Source organism: Mustela erminea, chromosome 5 (genome assembly GCF_009829155.1).
Source record: "Mustela erminea isolate mMusErm1 chromosome 5, mMusErm1.Pri, whole genome shotgun sequence".
Classification (NCBI taxonomy): Eukaryota; Metazoa; Chordata; class Mammalia; order Carnivora; family Mustelidae; genus Mustela; species Mustela erminea.
Window position 1 is genome coordinate 111458839 of NC_045618.1, and position 20282 is coordinate 111479120.

General features: G+C 43.6%; 2 protein-coding genes across 2 annotated transcripts in view; one reads left to right on the top strand and one right to left on the bottom strand.

Moving 5' to 3' along the window:
• LOC116591512 (myosin-2 heavy chain, non muscle-like) overlaps window positions 1-2662 on the bottom strand; it is a 45753-nt gene extending 43091 nt beyond the window's left edge. Inside the window, exon 1 of the mRNA XM_032344471.1 lies at window positions 2572-2662. The gene's annotated coding sequence lies outside the window, so the exon portion shown is untranslated. The remainder of the gene's footprint in view (window positions 1-2571) is intronic.
• Window positions 2663-2703: 41 nt separating this feature from the next.
• Window positions 2704-20282, top strand: part of MTHFD1 (methylenetetrahydrofolate dehydrogenase, cyclohydrolase and formyltetrahydrofolate synthetase 1) — a 59293-nt gene continuing 41714 nt past the window's right edge. The window contains 2 exon segments of the mRNA XM_032344464.1: window positions 2704-2923; window positions 18015-18099. Of these exon segments, the coding sequence (XP_032200355.1) occupies window positions 2883-2923; window positions 18015-18099 (126 nt within the window). The 5' untranslated portion in view covers window positions 2704-2882.

Below are 20282 nucleotides of genomic sequence, written 5' to 3' on the forward strand. Positions count from 1 at the left end.
GTTGAGTTTGATAAGTTCTTTCTAGATTTTAGAAACTAGCCCTTTATCTAATATGTCATCTACAAATATCTTCTCCCATTCTATCTGTTGTCTTTTGGTTTTGTTGACTATTTCCTTTGCTGCGCAAAAGCTTTTGATCTTGATGAAGTCCCAGTAGTTCATTTTTACCTTTGTTTCCCTTGCCTTTGGGGGAGTGTCTAGCAAGAAGTTGCAGCAGCCAAGGTCAGTGAGGTTGCTGCCTGTGTTCTCCTCTAGGATTCTGATGGATTCCTGTCTCACATTGAGGTCTTTTATCCATTTTGAGTCTATTTTTGTGTGTGGTGTCAGGAAATGGCCCAGTTTCATCTTCTGCATGTAGCTGTCCAATTTCCCAACACCATTTGTTGAAGAGGCTGTCTTTTTTTTTTTTTTTTTTGAGGCTGTCTTTTTTACCATTGGATATTCTTTCCTATTTTATTGAAGATTAGTTGATTAAGTTGTGTTTCTAGTATGTCCACTTGTGCAAATTACCAGAAAAAAAAACTCACCAAAAATTCTTTAATTCTACTATGGTGGTGGTTGTACAAGTCTATAAATATAGTAAAAATCATTCAGTTGTACATTTAAATTAGGTGAATTTTATGGCATATAAGTTATCTCAGTAAAACTGTTAATAAACAAAAAAGAGATTCTCTAATTTCACACATAAAGCTACTAAATATCCTCAGAATTTAAAATAAGGCAAAAGCACCTACCAAAAGTTTCCCCAACCTCCCAAAAAAGAATGAAGTTGAAAAGATGAGCTCTCCATTAGTGAAACATGGCACCCCAAAAAATGGTTTATAAAAGAAACTGTATTTGGTCAAATCCAAAGTGACCTGAACAAAATCGCTCTCAAAGAGATATCGGCACCCTCAATTTACAGTAGCCAATATATGTAAAGAACCTGTACCATGGAAGGAAGAATAGATAGAGACTGTGATACACAATCCTACCCACATATATATAGATTATTCAACTATAAAAAAGGAAATCCTGCCTTTTAGGATAACATGGACCTCGAGGTCACATGCTAAGTGAAATAAGAGAAAGATAAATACTGGAAGAAACCTAAATGTGGAATTTTAAAAAGCCCACTTCATATACATAGAATAGAATGATGATTGCCAGGGAGTAAGGATGTTAGTTAAAGGGTATAAACTTCCAGGTATAAGATGAATAAATTCTGGGGATCTAATGTTCAGCATGGTGACTATAACAATAGTTAAGAGAGCAGATCTTAGGGGCACCTGGATGGCTCAGTGGGTTAAAGCCTCTGCCTTCCGCTCAGGTCATGATTCCAGGGTCCTGGGATCAAGCCCCACATTGGGCTCTCTGCTCACTGGGGAGCCTGCTTCCCCTCCTCTCTGACTGCCACTCTGCCTACTTGTGATCTCTGTCAAATAAATAAATAAAATTAAAAAAAAAAAAAAGAGAGCCTCTCAACCTCAGCACAATTAACATTTTAGACTAGATAATTCTGGGTTGGGGGCGTGCTATGCATTGTAGGATATTTAACAGCATCTCTGGCCTCTACTCACCAGATGCCAATCACACTGACCCACAAAGTATTATTAACAACCACCACAAATGTCCCCAGATATGGCCACATGTCCCCTAGAGGACAAAATCATCCCAGGTTGAGAATCACTGCTAAAAAAAAAATAAAATAAAAAATAAAAATAAATAAATCTTAAATGTTATGGCCACACACAATGCTGTTGTAATCATGTGAGAGAATGGAAATGTTAACTAACCTTATTGAAATTATTTCATAATGTGTACCAAATCTCAAACTTGCATACTTTTTCTGTCAATAACACAGGGGAAAGAAACAAAGTGCCTTGTACAACTTGACTTCAGAGCTCTCCAGGGATGACTGTACCGTAAGCACATTAAAACGCAGCTCGTTTCCTGGAGCAGAGTGGACGCCTGTGGAGAGGGAGCGTGTGCCTTGGCCGGTGGCTCGTGGGTTTTAAGGCCTGCGTCCTCTCCAACCCCAGATCTGCGCGGGGAGCTGACAAAATCTAGGCTTGCGGAGCTGACGCCCCTCCCCGCACGGACCCACCCCGAGGTCACCCCGGGGCACTGGGAGCCACACAGCGATCCAGCTCAGAGGGGCCTTCAACTGCGCGCAGGCTCCGACCCCGGCCAAGCAGGCGTCACTTGAGATTTTAAACCGGTGACGGGCATTATCCGGACCCCGGGACTCAAAACAGGGGTGCGGGTCCCACACCCGTTTGACAGCGTCGGGGGCAGGAACGCCAGAAGGGAAGCCGCCTCACGGCCTGCGGGTTTCATCCCTGCAGGCCAGCCCTGAGCCCCACCTTGTCCTGCGCGCGGGAGCCTGCCCAGATATTTTCCTGGGAAGCCACGCCCTCTGCCCCCCGGGCGACACCTTGCCGAGCCCAAGCCAGCGCAGAGGTACAAGCCTCGCTCCCGCGCGCGCCAAACCGTTCTCCCGCGAGATCGCCCCTCGGGCTCCGCCCGCTGCTCCGCCCAGGAAGGGCTGGGATCGGAACTGACCCTTCTTCCGCGAATTCCCCGCCCTACATGAAGACGCAATCCGAAAGGGCTTCTTCCACCAGCCAATCATTTCCGCCAGCCACTCATCACCGAGTTCCTTCATCTTTCCGCGGCATCGAACTTCCATATCCCCGCTCTTCGCTTCATCAGGCCTTTCCGTTTTTCCGGACTGCGCACGCGCGTCGGCGGGGGGGCAGTGGTGGGGGGAGCGCAGGCGCAGAAGCAGCATCTCCGGGGTAGTCCCTAAACACGTGGGTTGGGTTGTCCCGCGCGCCGGTGAAGCTAGTGGATCCTCAGTTTTGGTGGTGTCCATCGTGGGCAGCGGACTAATAAAGGCCATGGCACCGGCGGAAATCCTGAACGGGAAGGTGGTCTCCGCGTAAGCACCTGTCATTGTTGTTAGGGCATGTTGGGCTGCAGGCGAGGGTTCTGAGCATAGTGTGCAGGTCCCCAGGTTCCCATTTTTTTGCTGGAGGTACACATGTAGCGCAAGAGTAAGGCCAGCCGGGTGGGGAGGGAGGACATAGTATTGAACTCGTCACACCTGGAGATCGGTCCCTAGCAGTCAAAGAATGGGGCCTTGGGCACAGTCCGAGTTTCTAGAAGGGCTGCCCGGTGCCTGGGCTCGCTGGCTATTGTGTTTTGGCGGCCCGAGTGTGCTCCCTAAAATGCAGCTGCTGACGATTTTCTGGCAGAAGAGTGTGTTTGGGACTGTCTGAAGCGCCATAGTCAGAACTCATTAATGCAGTTTACCCCCCCCCCCAATAATTCAGCGGTGAGGAGACAGACTAATGAGGTGAAAAAACTTGACAAGGTCATAAAGCTGATTAGTGATGGAGGGACTACTTCCAGCGCTGGCTTTTTCCACTACACCTGAGTCATTTGCTAAGTGGAATCTAGTAAACTTCCTTTTCCTTCAATTTCATGCTCTTCAAAAAACCTTGTCTCCCTCCAGGCCCTAGAGTTACTTTCAAGTTTGGCTCTTGAGTCCTGCGACTATTCCCTATTGCATTTGACCTACAGGAAATCTAAAATGTTTAGCTAGTGGATATGATTGCGAAACACTCCCAGGAAGTACACCCTGCTGCTTTTTGTCTGGGAAGTGACTGGTGGAGAAATACCAGAGTAGAAGAGGGAAGGATATATCTTGTGTGACTCTCCTGAAAGTTGATCTTGAGATCTTTGACCTCATCAGTTACTTAGTAGTTGCTGTAGTTGGCAACAGTAATTGCCCTGTGAACTTGCCAACTCTGTGAGTAGAGGTCTTTGAGTGTGTTAGGGAGTCGTTGTTGGTGAAATTCACCCTGGGGCAAAATGATTTTGCCTGGAAGGTAGAGATGGTGGACAAAGAAGGTGAGATATACAGTAAATGGTGGTGAATCTTTCCTGTAGGTAAGGAGGAACTCCAGACATTGAGACTTGAAATCACAATACTTAACATCTGACTGCTTTTCAACTTGTGCTGTGCTAAACTGCACTGTTTCTGCTTGCCTTTGCTTTTTGTTTGCTTATAGTCAAACCTGTTCCCTTTACCAGTGGCTTTTCTGATAAAGTCTTCTTTTAAAAAAAAAAAGAAGGGGCATCTGGGTGGCTTAGACGTTAAGTATCTGCCTTCGGCTTGGGTCATGATCCCAGGTGCTGGGATTGAGTCCCGCATTGGGCTCCCTGCTCTGCGGGAAGCCTGCCCTCCCATTCCCCCTGCTTGTGTTCCCTCTCTTGCTGTCTCTCTCTCTCTGTCAAATAAATAAGGAAAATCTTTGAAAAATAAAAATAAAAGACTGAAGAAATAATTTAGGCTTGTTTCCTGGCAGGCCACTGAGAATAGGTGGTCAGTGGATACCTATTGTTGAGTGGAGAGAAAGTTAAATATGTCTGTTTGCTCCATAAAGGCAAATACATGCATTGTCCTGTTTATGTCTATATCCCAAACACCTAGAAACCTTCTTTCACTCCTTAGTGGTTGTGTGGCTTTAAGCAATTTAGTTAACCTGTCTATACCAAAACTTCCTCAGATATAATAAAAATAATATCTGGGCTATTGAGTGATTAGGAGAATTGAATTAATTTTTAGCTGAAAAGGATTTAGAATTGTTCTGGCACATGATAAATGTTCAATACATCTTAGTGGTGTTAATGATTAAGTTAATGTATACATGGATGATTGATTATCTTTTTGACAGTGATAGCTGCCTTGAGGTCAATTTCAGTGGTTCTCAACATGAACTCAAAGTCACTCAGGGAGCTTTTTGTTTTTATTTCTTTTTATTTAACTATGAATACATAACTCAATGAATTTTTTGTAACTGAATTTACTGAGTAACTAGCACCCAGATCAAGAAGTGTCATTGGCACCCCAGAAGCCCTCTTTCCTATACCCTCCAGTCACCACCCCCCGTAAAGGTAATCAATACCCTGACTTCTGACACTGTAGATTAATGGTGTCTGTCTTTGAACTTTATATAAATAGCATTGTACTGTATAAAGACTTCAGTGTCTGGCTTCTTTGAGTTAACATTGTGTTTCTGAGATTACTTCATGTTGCATGTAGTTGTAGTTCATTTACTCTCATTGCTGTATTGTATTCTGCTGTATGAATTTGCCACTATTTACTCATCCACGGACACTTAGTTTCTAGTTTTTGGTGGTATGAGTTGTAACTGCTATGAGCACTTTTTTTTTTTTTTCCAAGATTTTATTTACATGAGAGAAAGCACAAGCAGGGGGAAGGGCAGAGGGAGAGGGAGAAACAGACTCCCTCCTGAGCTGGGAGCCCATCACAGGGCTTGATCCCAAGACCCCAAGATCATGACCTGAGCTGAAGTCAGATGTTTAATTGACTAAGCCACACATGTGTCACATGAGCCTTCTTTTACAAGTCTTTTGGTGGAACATACACACATTTCTGTTGGTTATGTATGTAAGAGTAGAATTGTAGAGTAGTAGGATAAATATGTATGATTGGTTTTAGTAGAAATTGCCAGTCTTTTCCAAGATAGTTTTGCCAAATTAGTCTTATAGGGTACTTGGGAAAAATATCAGTGCCTGGGTGCCCACACTAGACTGGTAATTGGAATTGCTAGCAATAAGCCACTGAGTTCATATATTCTCTAAGTCTTTTAAAAGCTCATTTCTGTGATTCTGATGCATCCTGAAAGTTGAGAACCGCTTATTTAAAACCTTAAATATAAATCTAGTTATCATCAAAGTATGGTAGTGATTTGGTTATAAGAATTGAAAGCATTTTCTAGAATTGCATTTCAGGTACTGGAAGGATCCCTCTACCCAGCCTGCTCAGAGTTGACTGGGCTTATTTTTTACATTGCCCTGTGGTAATCAGTTCCTACTAACACAATGTCAGTCTGAGGTCTCCTTGTACTTAACTGAAGATCTTTCTTTCGTGTGTTAATAAGATGGCTCAGAGACTGCCAAACCTTGGGCCCTTGACCTTCATGGAGTGCTGGACTCCGGAAGCTGGTACTAGTCACGGTTCCTCAGAAGGTGGGAGCTTTGGAAAAGTGGACAGCTTTCTTGGCTCATGGGGTCATGGAATCCCCCAGCAACTTGTGCTGAGGCTGCAACAGGCTTCTGACTGGGGCTATGGCTCTGGGGGAATCTGCATAAGAAGGCACTTCTTATAGCTTGAGTAGGCTGGACTCCCATGTGGAGGCTCTGGGAGGGTGTCCCTTCCTGTCCTCTTTTACTAGGTCAGGGACACTCTTGAGAGGAAAGGTAAGTTAACATCTTCCATGGCATCCAGGGATCCTGGAGTCCAGGGAAGGGGCCCCCTCTTCTCCAAAGTTTGCAGGTTAGCTTTCTTGGTTGCTGGCAACTCCTGGTTCTCTCCAGGGATAAATTTGCAAGCCTTCAAGGGCCTTGGGCAGTCTTTTCCCTGATACAGTCTTTGAACTGTAAAATCTCTTACTTGGAGGGAGAAAAAATGGGCAGGCAGGCCATGAGTTCTACAGTCAGAATTTCTCCAAAACCCAGTCCACTCAATCCATCCCATCCTGCCGCTGAAAGCGATGTGATTTGGCCAAAGGTCATTAGGCTGGTCAGTGGCAGAGGTGGCCCAGTACACGGTGTTTTTCATTCTGTCAGGCACTTATTACTTTGTGAGAAGGAATTTCATAAGCTAATCTTTACAGCAGTCTTCTTTCACGGCCATGTTTCCCACTCTGCTGAAAAAGGCCTTCCTTGAGTTTGGTCTGTTTTCATTATTCTTCTTTTGTATCTTACTTGGAGCCAGGACTAGACAAGAGTTCATCATTCCAGATTTCATCTCTGCCTATTCGACTCTGTGGGAAATCTAGTTGCCCAATTATCTCCCTTTAGAAGGAACACCCCTTTTCTCCCTTGAGGGGAGTTCCAATGCTGCAGTCTTGAGTTTAACATTTGGGAGAGATCTGAAGGTTAGAGGCAAGTGTGTGTCATTTTGGGGTATTTATTCACTTTTTTTTTTTTTTTTTAAGATTTTATTTATTTACTTGAGAGAGAGACAGTGAGAGAGAGCATGAACGAGGAGAAGGTCAGAGAGAGAAGCAGACTCCCCATGGAGCTGGGAGCCCGATGCGGGACTCGATCCCGGGACTCCAGGATCATGACCTGAGCCGAAGGCAGTCGTCCAACCAACTGAGCCACCCAGGCGTCCCTATTTATTCACTTTTTCAACAAATATATATATGCCTCCTGTATGCAAGCACTCTTCAGAGTATAGGGACTGTGGTAGTGAATAAAATAGCCTAAATCCCTATTTCTGGAGTTTGCGTCCTCTTGGGTAGATAGTGACAATAAAATAGGTACAGAAATGTGAAGTGATGAGAAGTGCCAAAGGGAAAACCAGAGCAAAGGAAAGGAATAGAGATTTCTGAAGCATGGAGGAATTGTAATTTTAAATGTGGGAATTAAGCTCATACTTACTGGAAAGATGACTTTGGGGCAAATAGTTGAAGGTGGTGGCACTGTGGGCCTCCCAGTGTAACAGGGAAGGGAGTTCCTGACCAAAAAACACAGCTTATGGGGCGCCTGGGTGGCTCAGTGGGTTAAAGCCGCTGCCTTTGGCTCAGGTCATGATCCCAGAGTGGTGGGATCAAGCCCCACATCAGGCTCTCTGCTCGGCAGGGAGCCTGCTTCCTCCTCTCTCTCTCTCTGCCTACTTGTGATCTCTGTCAAATAAATAAATAAAATCTTAAAAAACAAACAAAAAAAACACAGCTTGTGTGATGGACCTTTGACCTCACTAGTTATTAAATGGCTGCCTTGGGGTCAACAGTGGTGGCCCCAGAGAAGCGACTGAGAAGAGGAACTGAGTGAAATACCCTGTCATTTGTGGTGAGAGCCCACCCTGGCTTAACAGAGATGTCCTTTCAGAGATTATTCAAAGGTGGGGTTGGAGGATGCCTGAGTGGCTCAGTCGGTTGGGCACTTGCCTTTGGTTCAGGTCATGATCCCGGAGTCCTGGGACCTAGGCCCCTGTCACACTCCCCCTTGCATGGTGGGTGGGTAGCCTGCTTCTCCCTCTCTCTCTAACACCCCTCCTCCTTGTGCAAGCGCTTTCACACTCTCTCTCTCTCTCTCTCTCTGTCAAATAAATAAATAAATAAATATCTAATTAAGAAGTGAGATTATTCAGAGATGTGGAAATTAGATGGAAGAACCACCCTGAATTGGTTTTTAGACTAGAGATTACAGTTCTTACCTCTGTTCTTTTCAAAGTGGGGCCTGCTGAATCTTGTGTGATTTGTTTGCCCTGTGGTTCCCTTTGTTAGCTACACTGGAGCCCTCCATTGGTGGCATTTTTTCTTGGTCAAGTCTTCTTTCTGGAAAGACTGGTTGTGAAGAGACGTGGGTTTTCTGCTTGTCAGGCCTGCGAGAGAAGGTGCTCTTGCTAGTTTTTGTAGGTTGAGTAAATCTGTGAGCTCCCTGTGGGAAGTAACCCTAGAGCTAGATACAGTGCTGCCCCCATCCGGGAGTCCCTGGGTAACTTAGTTTACCTCTTTGTGCCTTAGTTTCCTCCTCTGTATGTTGGAGAAGTAATGGCTCCTAATTCATAAGGTTGTTGAAATTAAATGAGTCATTACTGGTACAACATTCAGAGCAGTCCCTGGCACATAGTTAAGTTTTAATGAATTGGTGCTTAGGAAGTACCTGTTGAATAAACAAGTCATGTTTGTATTTATTCAGGCTGTATCTTTGGCAGTTGGCTTATAACCTTGAACCTTAAAATTAGAATTTATTCTGCTGGTCACAGATAAAAATGGAACCATGGCTATACATTTAGCTCCAGGGTCAGAAGAACTCTTTCTGGAAACAGTTATCAGGGAAGGGCTAAATGTTGGTAAGGTTTTTGTTTTTGTTTTGTTGATAAGCTTTTTATGTTGTCTTAAGGATAAGATAAGTGTAGACCCTTTTGTGCTTAACAAATTTTGAGATCCAAATAATAAAAGTAATATAAAATAAATAAAATAAAAATAGGGAGATCCAAAATGCAGGCCTTTCAGAAGTTATCTTGAACCTGGAACGCCCAGGCTGGCCTGAGTCTGGGAGCCTTGCAGGGGAGCAGGAGGAACCGTTCCTCTACGAGGTTGTAAATAGTCCACGCAGCCAGGCTCTGGAGTCTAGTTCTCCCTGGCAGAGTCTGGGGCTGGCAGCTGACTGCTGTGGCACCACTGGCCATGGTGCCTGAGGATGTGGTCAAGAACAAGTGTCCTCATCCATCAGGAAGGTTGGCATCGGGCAGCTTGGGATTTACAGTGGGGCTTCGAGTAGGGGTGAGTGGTCCCCTGTGTATCTCCATTTGCAGGAACTCGGAGGAGGGTCCCTGCAAAGGCTTCTTCTCCTTCTGTTGACCCTGGTAGAGGCTGGGCAGCGTAGAGATAAAGGCCTTGTGTGGCCAGGGCCAGTCACTCAGCCTCACTCTCCTCCTCCCTGCTTTGTGGGTGGCAATAGCCTTGTTTATATCCTGGGGTTGTAGACAGGATTAAAAGGGTGTGTCATCTTGGGCCCTGGGAACAAGCCTGTGTGCTAGTGTTGTTGGGAATGGATTCTCTGACGATCCATCGTGCAGAAAACCCCAAGCACCCTGTGCCCTGCACTTTGCTCCCCCTGCTACTTTCCCATAAGGCGTCCCTGGCACCCTGTAAATCCATGAGCTTGAAGGAATGAGTGGCTGACGGTTCCACAGGCAGGATCCCTCAGCCATCCTGGCCACTTCGCCCTCCATTTTGCAGTTTCTGAAACTTTGGCCAGAGGACTAATGTGACCAGGAGTTATAAGGCTGGTGGCAGGGGCTCCATATGGCATTCTCCTGCCTTGCCAAGGGCTTGTCACTTGCTTGCTAAAAGGAATTGCAAGTTTGTATCCACTGGATTGGCTCTTCCTGTTAGGAGATGAATGGACTAATTAATCTGTTTGGAAGGCTTCCAAACTGCTTCTATTCAGAAAGTCATTGTCAAGGTTGGAGACAAGTCAAACCTTGCATTGTGAGCTAGGGTTTTCTTTTCCCCCTTGACAAAAAGCTCTTCCGCTGGAGCCCGGGCAGGAGAGGTACAGCTTTGAGTTGCTGGTGCTTGAGAAGTCCCAGGAAATAGGGGTTTTTTGGTAAAAGGTTTTGCCAGAGCCTGTTAAGAAATGTATCTTCACTGACTTTTTTTTTTTTTTAAGACTTTTTTTTATTTGACAGACTGAGATCACAAGTAGGCAGAGAAGCAGGCAGAGAGGGAGGGAGGAAGCAGGCTTCCCACCGAGCAGAAAGCCTGATGCGGGGCTCGATCCCAGGACCCTGACCATGACCTGAGCCAAAGGCAGAGGCTTTAACTCACTGAGCCACCCAGGTGCCCCAATCTTCACTGACTTAACATGATAAACAATCTTTCATTTTGGTGCCCAAGTACTAGACTCTATTTATTCAGTAAGCAGCCTCTTAGACCTAAGAGCCCTTTTTACCCAAGATTTTCCTTTAGCCTTGTCTAAAAGCAGAAAGCTCAGGTCTTTGTGAGGCTTTTCTCAGAGCTCTTTGTCTACTCTTCCCCTCCAAGTGGAGGCCCCCTTTCTGCAACCTTCTTTCCATATTCCCTTTGGATGATAATCCAGAGGCCTGCTTGGGACCATCATCAGCTCTGACGGCCACACCTGTGGCTAATAGACTAATTCTGGGAATTGGGCTCTCACAGATCCTCATATTTGGGGCCATCAGCCATGAGGTCTCATAAATCTTGCCACCAACTAATGCTTACAAAATGGTGGCCTAGAGGCCAAATAGAGGTTTTGTTGGGTTTATAGAGTTATTTTTAAAAATTGGATTGCTTCCCAACACATTTATGTATGTCGTCATACCCCCAAATCTGGATGCCTGACATTTTGAAAGGAGATGGAAAGTTTAGCAATGCTGTACTCTATTCTTTCTGTCGCAGATTTGCTCGATCAGAGTGGAAGCTGTCCCACTCCCAGGTGAGGGGGAGGGAGGTGGAACCGCATTGTTCAGGAATCCTGCCACACCTGGTTGTGTTCCCCCTGAACTCTGGCAGTGCTTTTTCTCTTTCTGACCTCTCTCTAATGCCTTTTTTTTTCCCCCTCTCTAATGCACTTTCGATCCATTTCTAAATTCCTACCTTTTATGAAGCCTGTCTTGACCAGTTCAACCGAGTTTCCCAGATCCATGTGTTCCTTCTAGGTCAGTGGTTCTCAAATGGGGCCAATTTTGCCCTTTTCTCCACCTCAGGGTGTGTTTGGATGTGTCTGGAGACACATTTTTGGTTGTCATATGGGGAGTGGCTGTGTGCTAGTGGCATCAAGAAGCACAAGCCAAGGGTGTTCCTACCAAGCATCCTACAATGCACAGAGGAGCTCCCCGCAACAAAGAATATCTAGCCCAAAGGCCAGTAGTGCTGAAACTGATAAACCCTGATCTAGAAACTCATAGTAAGTAATTATTTTATGATTGTGTATATGGATGACCTGTACACCCACTGGGAATCAGAAGATACATTAGAATTTTACACCATTTAGCCATTTTTCATGTCATGAATATCCGGCAACTTAACCATCCTTGGGTCTTTGAGAGAGTTTGAGAGAACTGGGTGGAAGAATTTTACATTATAAATTTTATTGGGGCATAAAATAGATTCACATTAAGCTTTCAAATATATATTTGAGGTACCTGTCAAGCTTAGTATATATTTGCATTAATTATAATAATTCTTATTTTAAATATTCTTCAACATAATGAAGGAAAGTACTAGTATTAGTTGACTGTTCTGTATACTGATATAATGTAGCTGTTACTATTATGTCATGTAGCAGTGAAAACAATCAGTTTCTGAAAGAAAGTAATTCAGTCTTTAAATTTGACTTAAAGGAATTTGAAATATATGTATTTCTTGGAACACTAGGTGGCCTCACAATCACAATGGATTTTACAAGGAACTACATGGTGGTGGTTTTTTTTTTTTTTTTTTTAATTTGAAGTATTTTTTAGCAGTATAAAAGTTGTTAAGGACAGGGGCGCCTGGGTGGCTCAGTGGGTTAAAGCCTCTGCCTTCGGCTCGGGTCGTGATCCCAGGGTCCTGGGATCAAGCCCCACATCGGGCTCTCTGCTCAATGGCGAGCCTGCTTCCTCCTCTCTCTCTGCCTGCCTCTCTGCCTACGTGTGATCTCTGTCTGTCAAATAAATAAATAAAATCTTTAAAAAAAAGTTGTTAAGGACAAATGAAATAAAACAACAAAATATGAAAATAAAGCAAATAAAACATTTGTGTTGTACTACACTGTTAAAATCTTAAAACAATCATCTACTCCTTGCAGGGTAGAAGCAAAAGACATTTGTGTTCTTATAAAAGCCCTACATACCAGGGGCGCCTGGATGGCTCGGTGGGTTTAAAGCCTTCAGCTCAGGTCACAATCGCACGGTTCTGGGATCGAGCCTCGCATCAGGCTCTCTGCTCAGCGGGGAGCCTGCCTCCATGATGAATGTCCTTCCTTTTTCTCTCATCAGTTACAAAAAGCTTATTACTCTGTGTACCTTTGAGAATCATTTGAGAATCATTTGGGAATGACTCTAAGCTTGTGTTACATTTCAGTGTTAACTGAGGCAGCTTTTATTTTCATCTTCTAGATTTCTTAGAAATTTCCTACTGCCTTCTCTTTCTACCTGTAGCTTCTGTTGAAATGTCCCTATTGAGTTATATTTCAGCCACGCTTTTTTCCTCAGTCATAAAATGTCCAAAATTTGGAAACGAACCATCGTGTTAAAGAACGAGTTGTAATTTGTAGTGGACTTTGCCAGGAATAATTGTATGAGACTTTGGGCAAAAGAGATCTGGGTGACTCTGTAGGGGTATTAGGACTCTTTGGGGGTGATGTAATTTGTAGGGATGTGTACCTTTGACTTCTATTGATTAGACTCTTACAGCTATATGTGCTGGAAGTTGACTTGAGGAAAACCAGGAGTAATGCACATGACTCTTGACTGTAGATATATAAACACATTTTGACAGGTTAAAATAGAAATGATTTCTACCTTAATTTTCGCCCCTTAGGAAAAAAAAAGATAACCCCAAACATTGCCTTTTATTGGCCCATAGCAGCACTTCTCAACCTTGGGTGAGGTTAACATGTGGGCTCGATCATTGCTGCCCTGTGCACTGTAGGATATTTAGTTGCGTCTCTGGCCTCTACCCACTAGATGCCAGTAGCGACTTAGTTAAAACTGCGTCTGTATTTGTGTACATCCAATTGGCTATGATTATTTTACTAGTATCAGTCTAACAGGACTGTAATAGTTTACTGCTATTGTCTCACCACATTCACTGATACTCTAGTACGGATTTCTCCTACATTGGGATTGAGATGTATCGTCCCTTAGGTTTTAGAGAATGTTCATGCATACTGGCATTGGGAGGTCTACTATTCAGGGATCAAGGGCATCTTTCCAAGTGCCTATTTCTGCCTCACTTTGCCCCAGAATCTTTACCAGGATAGTGTGACTCATGGGCCATGGCTAGAAATCAAGGCATCTGCAACTCAAGGAAGTTTCTGTTGATTTAGGAGGTGATTCAGAAGTTGCTCTAGCATTTTAACTGTCTGGAAATAAGGAACTGTAAAAACTGAAGAGTTTCCTACCATTTAACTCATTACACTACTAAAAGAAAGGTAGATGAGGGAGGGAGAGGTTAACTTTTCTCTCCACAGAGGTCTTCTACAGTTTCTTAGCCTCAGGCATGCTTGACAACTTGGCTCTTCTTCTTATACTTTTCATTTCAAGGTTCTTCAGTTAGGGGCCAGCCCAGAAAACCAAGACAGGGGGAAAATTTCAAAGGGACCTTGGAAACCGAATTCAACTGCCTTGATTTTTTTTTTCCCCTTGCTAGAGCAGAAAACTTTTTGCCTATTACTTTAGTGTTCTGAGCTAATTCTTCCCGATTGTGGTTTATGTGTATTTTTAAATGTCTCATTGCTATTCTGATCATCTTACGAAGAGGCCTAAAACGTTCGTTTTTAAACAAATCTTTCTAGTTGAAAGAATATCCCTGCTCATGCAACTTCAAAAACAGTCCTGCTTCTTAGAAAAAGTTTAAAGGATTCAGTGTAACTGATCTCAATCTATTATCTTTTTTAGGAAAAAATTTGCATACATGGACCTGTTTTACATTATAGCACAGAAAACACAGAACCTGAGTGGCTCTGAGGGTTAAGTGTCGAGTCTTGGTTTCGGCTCAGGTCATGATCTAGGGGTCGTGGTACTAAGCGCCGTGCAAGGAGTCTGCTTGAGATTCTCCCTCCCCCCCTCCCCCTGCTCACACACATACTCTTACTCTCTCAAATGAGTAAATATATCTTAAAAAAAAACAAAAAAGACAAGAAGATACAGAACATTTTGTTGTTTGCTCTTAACCTACTGGGCTGAAATATTTTCCACCTCTACCACTGTGTAGTACTGGGATCTCATAGCTTGCTACCTGCTGGGTAAAAGTATTATTTTCAGTTGCCTCTAGACTCCTTTCTTCAAGTCTCAGATGGCCATTATTCTAGAACCCTTATAAGATTTGGTGGATAAATTCACAGTATCAGTATGGAATCTGCCCCGTGACTTAAAATACTTGTGGTGGTCAGTTCTTCCCACTTTATTTTACACCAACCCCCCCCCCCCGAACCTCAGAGTCCTCTGCAGCCCTGGCATTTTCTCTGTGCTTCATGTTAATACATCTGGAATCCAACCACTTCTTGCCAGCATACCATACAATAGTCCAAGCCACCATCACCTCTGGCCTGGATTTTTGCAATTTGAATAACTTCTTGTCGGTGTTCCTGATTCTCACCTTTCTCCTGATCCTCTCTTCCCAATTCAGCCAGGAGTAATCCTTCAGAAATGTTAAGTCCTATCATGTCAGCAACCAAGAATAATCCTTTAGAAATCCTAAGTCCTATCATGTCAACCCTGTTTCAAGTCCTCTCAGGCTTCCCATCACATATACAATAAAAGACAGGCTGCCTCAGTCTGTCTCATTTGGTTACTGCTTCTCCTTGGACCTCATTTATCCACTCAGGGCCTTTGCACTTGCTGTTTTCCTCTCCCGTTGGCTCACAGAAAGCCCCAGGACTGCCCAGAGCCCGTTTCTGCATCTTTGGGATAAGGAAACCCTCTCTTCCCTTGGTTTCCAACATTACTGAGAATCTCAGATACAGATTTCCCTGACAGTTTGAAAGTACAGCATTCCAATGAAAACTTTCACACACCAAAGTGGCACAAAGCGAAGAATTTGTTACCATTAGCTCATACGGAAAGTTTTTGAGCATTTCCAGGCTCAAAAAAAAAAAAAAAAAAACTCTCTTGGGCTTTTCTGATATCTTAGGACACATCTCACTAAATAGATGCACAAAATAAATCAAGGTAAAGCACAGATGCTCATGGACACAGTTCAGAGCTATAGGGGCTCGAGGCTGAGATGCTGAGTTCCCCAGGAAGGGCCAAGTAGTGCCTCTCTAAGGGCTTGCTGCAGAACAAATAACTGAATGCCATTTTTGTTTTTCCCCTTTTTTCATAAAAGTGAATATCCTCTGGGGGCACCTGGGTGGCTCAGTTGTTTAGTGGCTGCCTTCAGCTCAGGTCACAATCCTGGAGTCCCAGGATCAAGCCCCATGTTGGGCTCCCAACTCAGTGGGGAGTCTGCTTCCCCCCCTTCCTCTGCCCCTCCCTCCCACTCCCACTTGTGCTTGCTCACTCTCTCATTTACACTCTTTCTTAAATAAAATCTTTCTTTTTTTTTTTAAGATTTTATTTATTTGACAGAGAGCGATCACAAGTAGGCAGAGAGGCAGGCAGAGAGAGAGAGGAGGAAGCAGGCTCCCTGCTGAGCAGAGAGCCCGATGTGGGACTCGATCCCAGGACCCTGAGATCGTGACCTGAGCCGAAGGCAGCGGCTTAACCCACTGAGCCACCCAGGTGCCCAAATAAAATCTTTTTTAAAAAGCTCAAAAATCCTCTGGATTCGTTTCTGAAAAGTGAAGTGGAGAAATCTGAAATGCTGAAAAGCAGGGGATACCTGTATGGAGCCGTTACTGCATTCTGCCTAGAGATGGTTATTCCCCAAACTTGCCTCCCCGCCCAGCGAATTTTGTTTGGGTTGGGAGGGTTAAAGGAGAGCCTATAGGAACCTGTGTCTAGACCTTTGCAGTTTGAATAACTTCTTGCTTGTGTCCCTGATTCTCACCGTTCCCCTTACCGTCTGTTCCCAATTCAGCCGGGAGTAGCCCAGCACTCTGTCCAGTCACCCAGGGAAACAGCCAAGACTAGGACTGCTGGGCCCTTTCAGTGGCAGGCCGGTGAAAACATGGCGGCTCCAGTATTTCCTGTTCTCTTGTGTCAGAGCAGAACTGTGGCCTCTGTTCAGGTCAAATCCCAGTGAAAGAAACTCCCAACAGTCTATTCATCCTTTTGAACTGCATTATTGTATAGGATAATTGATGCAATTGATTTTTAAAAATAAGGTCACTAGCTAGAAATACAGTTTTGAACTCTTAAGTATGACTTCTTGTATCATTCAACATTCTTTTTTTTTTTTTTTTTTAAAGATTTTATTTATTTGACAGACAGAGATCACAAGTAGGCAGAGAAGCAGGCAGAGAGAGAGGAGGAAGCAGGCTCCCTGCTGAGCAGAGAACCCGATGCGGGACTCGATCCCAGGACCCTGAGATCATGACCTGAGCCGAAGGCAGCGGCTTAACCCACTGAGCCACCCAGGCGCCCCTCATTCAACATTCTTAACGTTGATGGGGCTAATCCAAATAATCTATTTGTGCCTATTTATATCAGTGGTTGGAACTGGATCTGGAAGTAACCACATTAGAAAGAGGGAAGAGATGTTTGCTAATGTTCCTATATAGTTCTATGTCAGAGATGGTTAAGATGAAGAAAGGCAAATGACAAAAGGGCTCCTTCACCAGAGACAGAGCCTGTTCAAGTTCGTGACTGTATCATAACTGGGCAAAGTTGGACTATTTTGAATGTTTACTTATGGGAGTGATTGAATGTACTTGATGTCCTGTTGTATTATTGAGAAATTTCATGTTGTTTCATGAGAGGTTATACTTTTTACCTTGCATTAAATTCTTTTGTGAGGAAAATTCTTTTGCTAATTAGGATATAGTTTTTAAGTTCATACTGTCTTTGGAGTGGGATTCATTGGTTATGATTCAGTCTTATGTGAATGCACTGTGATCATCTTACCAGGGAAAGTTGAGCGGGTGTGAGATCTAGTTCTTCCCTGCAAAGTTTTTTCATATGGCACCTGGAGAGAGGAAATGCTGAAAAAGATGAGGATTGGCAGCCTTCCAGAAGTACTGGTTCAAGTTTCTGTTTGTTCACGGTGTGATTTTGAATGCCATCAACTAAAATGGTTTTTTTATATATAAATTCAGTTAATTAACATGTAATGTATTATTTGTTTCAGGGCTACAAGTCTGTGATTCATCAGTCTTATATGATACCCAGTGCTCATTGCAACACATATTGGCCCCACTGTCCATCACCCAGTTACCCCATCCCTCCCTCCCCTCCCCCTCCCCTCCAGCAACCCTCAGTTTGTTTCCTATATTAGGAGTCTCTTACGGTCTGTCTCCCTCTCTGGTTTTGTCGTCTTTAATTTTTCTCTCTCTTACCCTGTGATCCTCTGCCTTGTTTCTTAAATTCTACATATGAGTGAGTTCATATAATAATTGTCTTTTCTGATAACTAAAATGTTTTAAATTAATAATTCCCCATACCTCGTAGTCCAGTCAGTGTCATCAGGAGTTAGAAAAGACCCGTGTCTGCTTGAGTCCTGGAGAATGGACGAGAAGTTCATGGTACATACTGTACCACATAATGTCTCTTCAGTGAAGGTGTTTTGAATTTAAGAGAGAAATACATGTAATAATCCACATGGTTTACTTGTGCTTGAAACCTTTGATGTTAATTCCAACCTTTCCTTTTCCTCTAGGCAAATAAGGGAGAGACTGAAGAACCAAGTCTCTCAGATGAAGGAGCAAGTTCCTGGTTTTACACCAGGCCTGGCAATTTTACAGGTATTGTGATCGTGTTATTTCCACTAATATCTTCCTCTCCAGACCTCTCAGTACTACAATTGTCCTTTTGTTTTATTGGTTTTCTGCAGAACCTCATCCTCTCTTTTTAGACCACCCTTCTTCAGCTCAGCTATTAGATGTCAGTGTGTCCTGGCCTCCCGCTCTTCTCTCTGGGCTCCTTTTCCCTAGTACAGTGTCTCTTGCCCTTTGGTCTCAGCCCTGCTTACACTTTTCAGAATTTAAGACCTTAAAGAGCTTTTGTTTATATGGATTTACCCATTGATATTTACTGTATTTGGAATTAAGATAAGTTTTTAAATATTTATACATTTAAAAATGCCGGTAGTAAGTTTATTACATGTTAGCATAAGTAACATTCTTAGGAGAAAAAAAATGACTTTTGAAAAACAAAATTTAGTGAGAAGAGGGACATTAGTTTGTATTTTTGCAAAAACGCAAAATTTTTTTATTATTATCTGACTAAATAGAAGACAGCTGGATTCCCGTCTGCTGCTGCCTTAAGCCTTTTGTCACATGCTGGCTTGAGTGAAATAAATGAAGAAAATCTGGTTTCCTATAAATGTATATTTGTAAAAGGGAAGGGTGTTTTCAGTTGTCTTCCCAGAGAAGTGTGGCTGTTTTTCTTTGTTACTACAACAGGACCCTGTAAAAGTTTTTACAGGTTAGTCGCAGTGTGGAATCGGAAAGTGTGCAGGTGAATGTTCCTCCTCGGTTACATCAATATCTGTTGTATTCTGTTGCAGTTTGAAGGGCTCTTTACCCAGCTTGGTTTGTTTAGTCCTGCTTCTCTCATTTGGAAAATCATGGTTCACTGAATTATGCAGCCCTTCCAAATGTTAACGCATTTTATTATGCAATATAAAGAAAGTCACAAGCGTTAATATTGCCAACAAACTCATCAGAAAAAATTACTGAGAAGTTTATCAAGCTCCCAGGAGTGGATAAAAAAAATTTTGATTTTCACTCGATAGCGCAGATTTTACCATTGGCAGCAAATACTGTTAGCTGTTTTCCTTGAAGTAGTGGGCTCACTTTGTCCAGTTTTGAGAAAATATTTGCCAATACGCAAGCATGAATAATCACGGTTTGTCGGTTTTTTCAAATAAAGATAGTGTTCTGTTTAAAAATGCAACAGTTTTGCTTGCAAGGGCAAAAAACTCGGGCTTTTCCTGGTGACAACCCTCTGTGTGGGAAGGAAGTGCTTCACGAATGCTTCCCAGTTCTCGACACAGGGTATTAAAAAGACATGTACACAAGGGCTCAGGTTTCATAAAATGAATAATTTTTACTGCTTCATCAAGAGCACTTTTTTTTCAAGATTTTATTTATTTATTTGACAGAGAGAAAGAGATCACGAGTAGGCAGAGAGGTAGGCAGAGAGAGAAGGGGAAGCAGGCTCCCTGCCGAGCAGAGAGCCCCATGCGGGGCTGGATCCCGGACCCTGAGACCATGACCTGAGCTGAAGGCAGAAGCTTAACCCACTGAGCCACCCAGGTGCCCCAAGAGCACTTTTTTTTAAAAGATTTTATTTATTTATTTGAGAGAGAGTGAGAGCAAGAGCCAGAGAGAGAGAGAGAGCATGAGCACAAAGGGGCAGAGGGAGAGGGAGAAGCAGATTCCCCGTTGAGCAGGGAACCCCACATCGAGCCACCCAGGTGCCCCCATCGAGAGAGCACTTCCAAGTGAAATTGGCATCTGTTTTCACTGAGTGTGTGGGGTGTGACTAGTATAGTTTGGTGCCACTGCCTTGTTTTCTGCTGTGTCCCTGGCAGTCTTACCCACTGTTAACCTATGCATTGTCAATACAGATGTCAGTCCTACAGTGAAAAAGGCAGATGATGTCGTAGTATCATGATAAAGCAGTCTGGCACTCACAGAGCTTCTGAAGGGGTCTTGGAGTCCCCCCCCCCCCAGAGTGTTTGAACCACGCTTTGGGAACCACTGCCCCAAATCTGGCAGTTTAACTTGGCTCTCAGTACCAGCTCTAGGTCAGTAGCTTCTAAATCTGGGTTTCTTCTGAATTCTAGACTCGGTTTTTAGGACATCTCTCATTTCCCTTCCTTCTCTAATCTCCGTTGCTTACTATTCCTCATTTTCCTGATACCCAAACCATTTGAATGCCCCAGCCTCTTTTCCACCTGTTCTTTCCCTAAGTGAGCTCA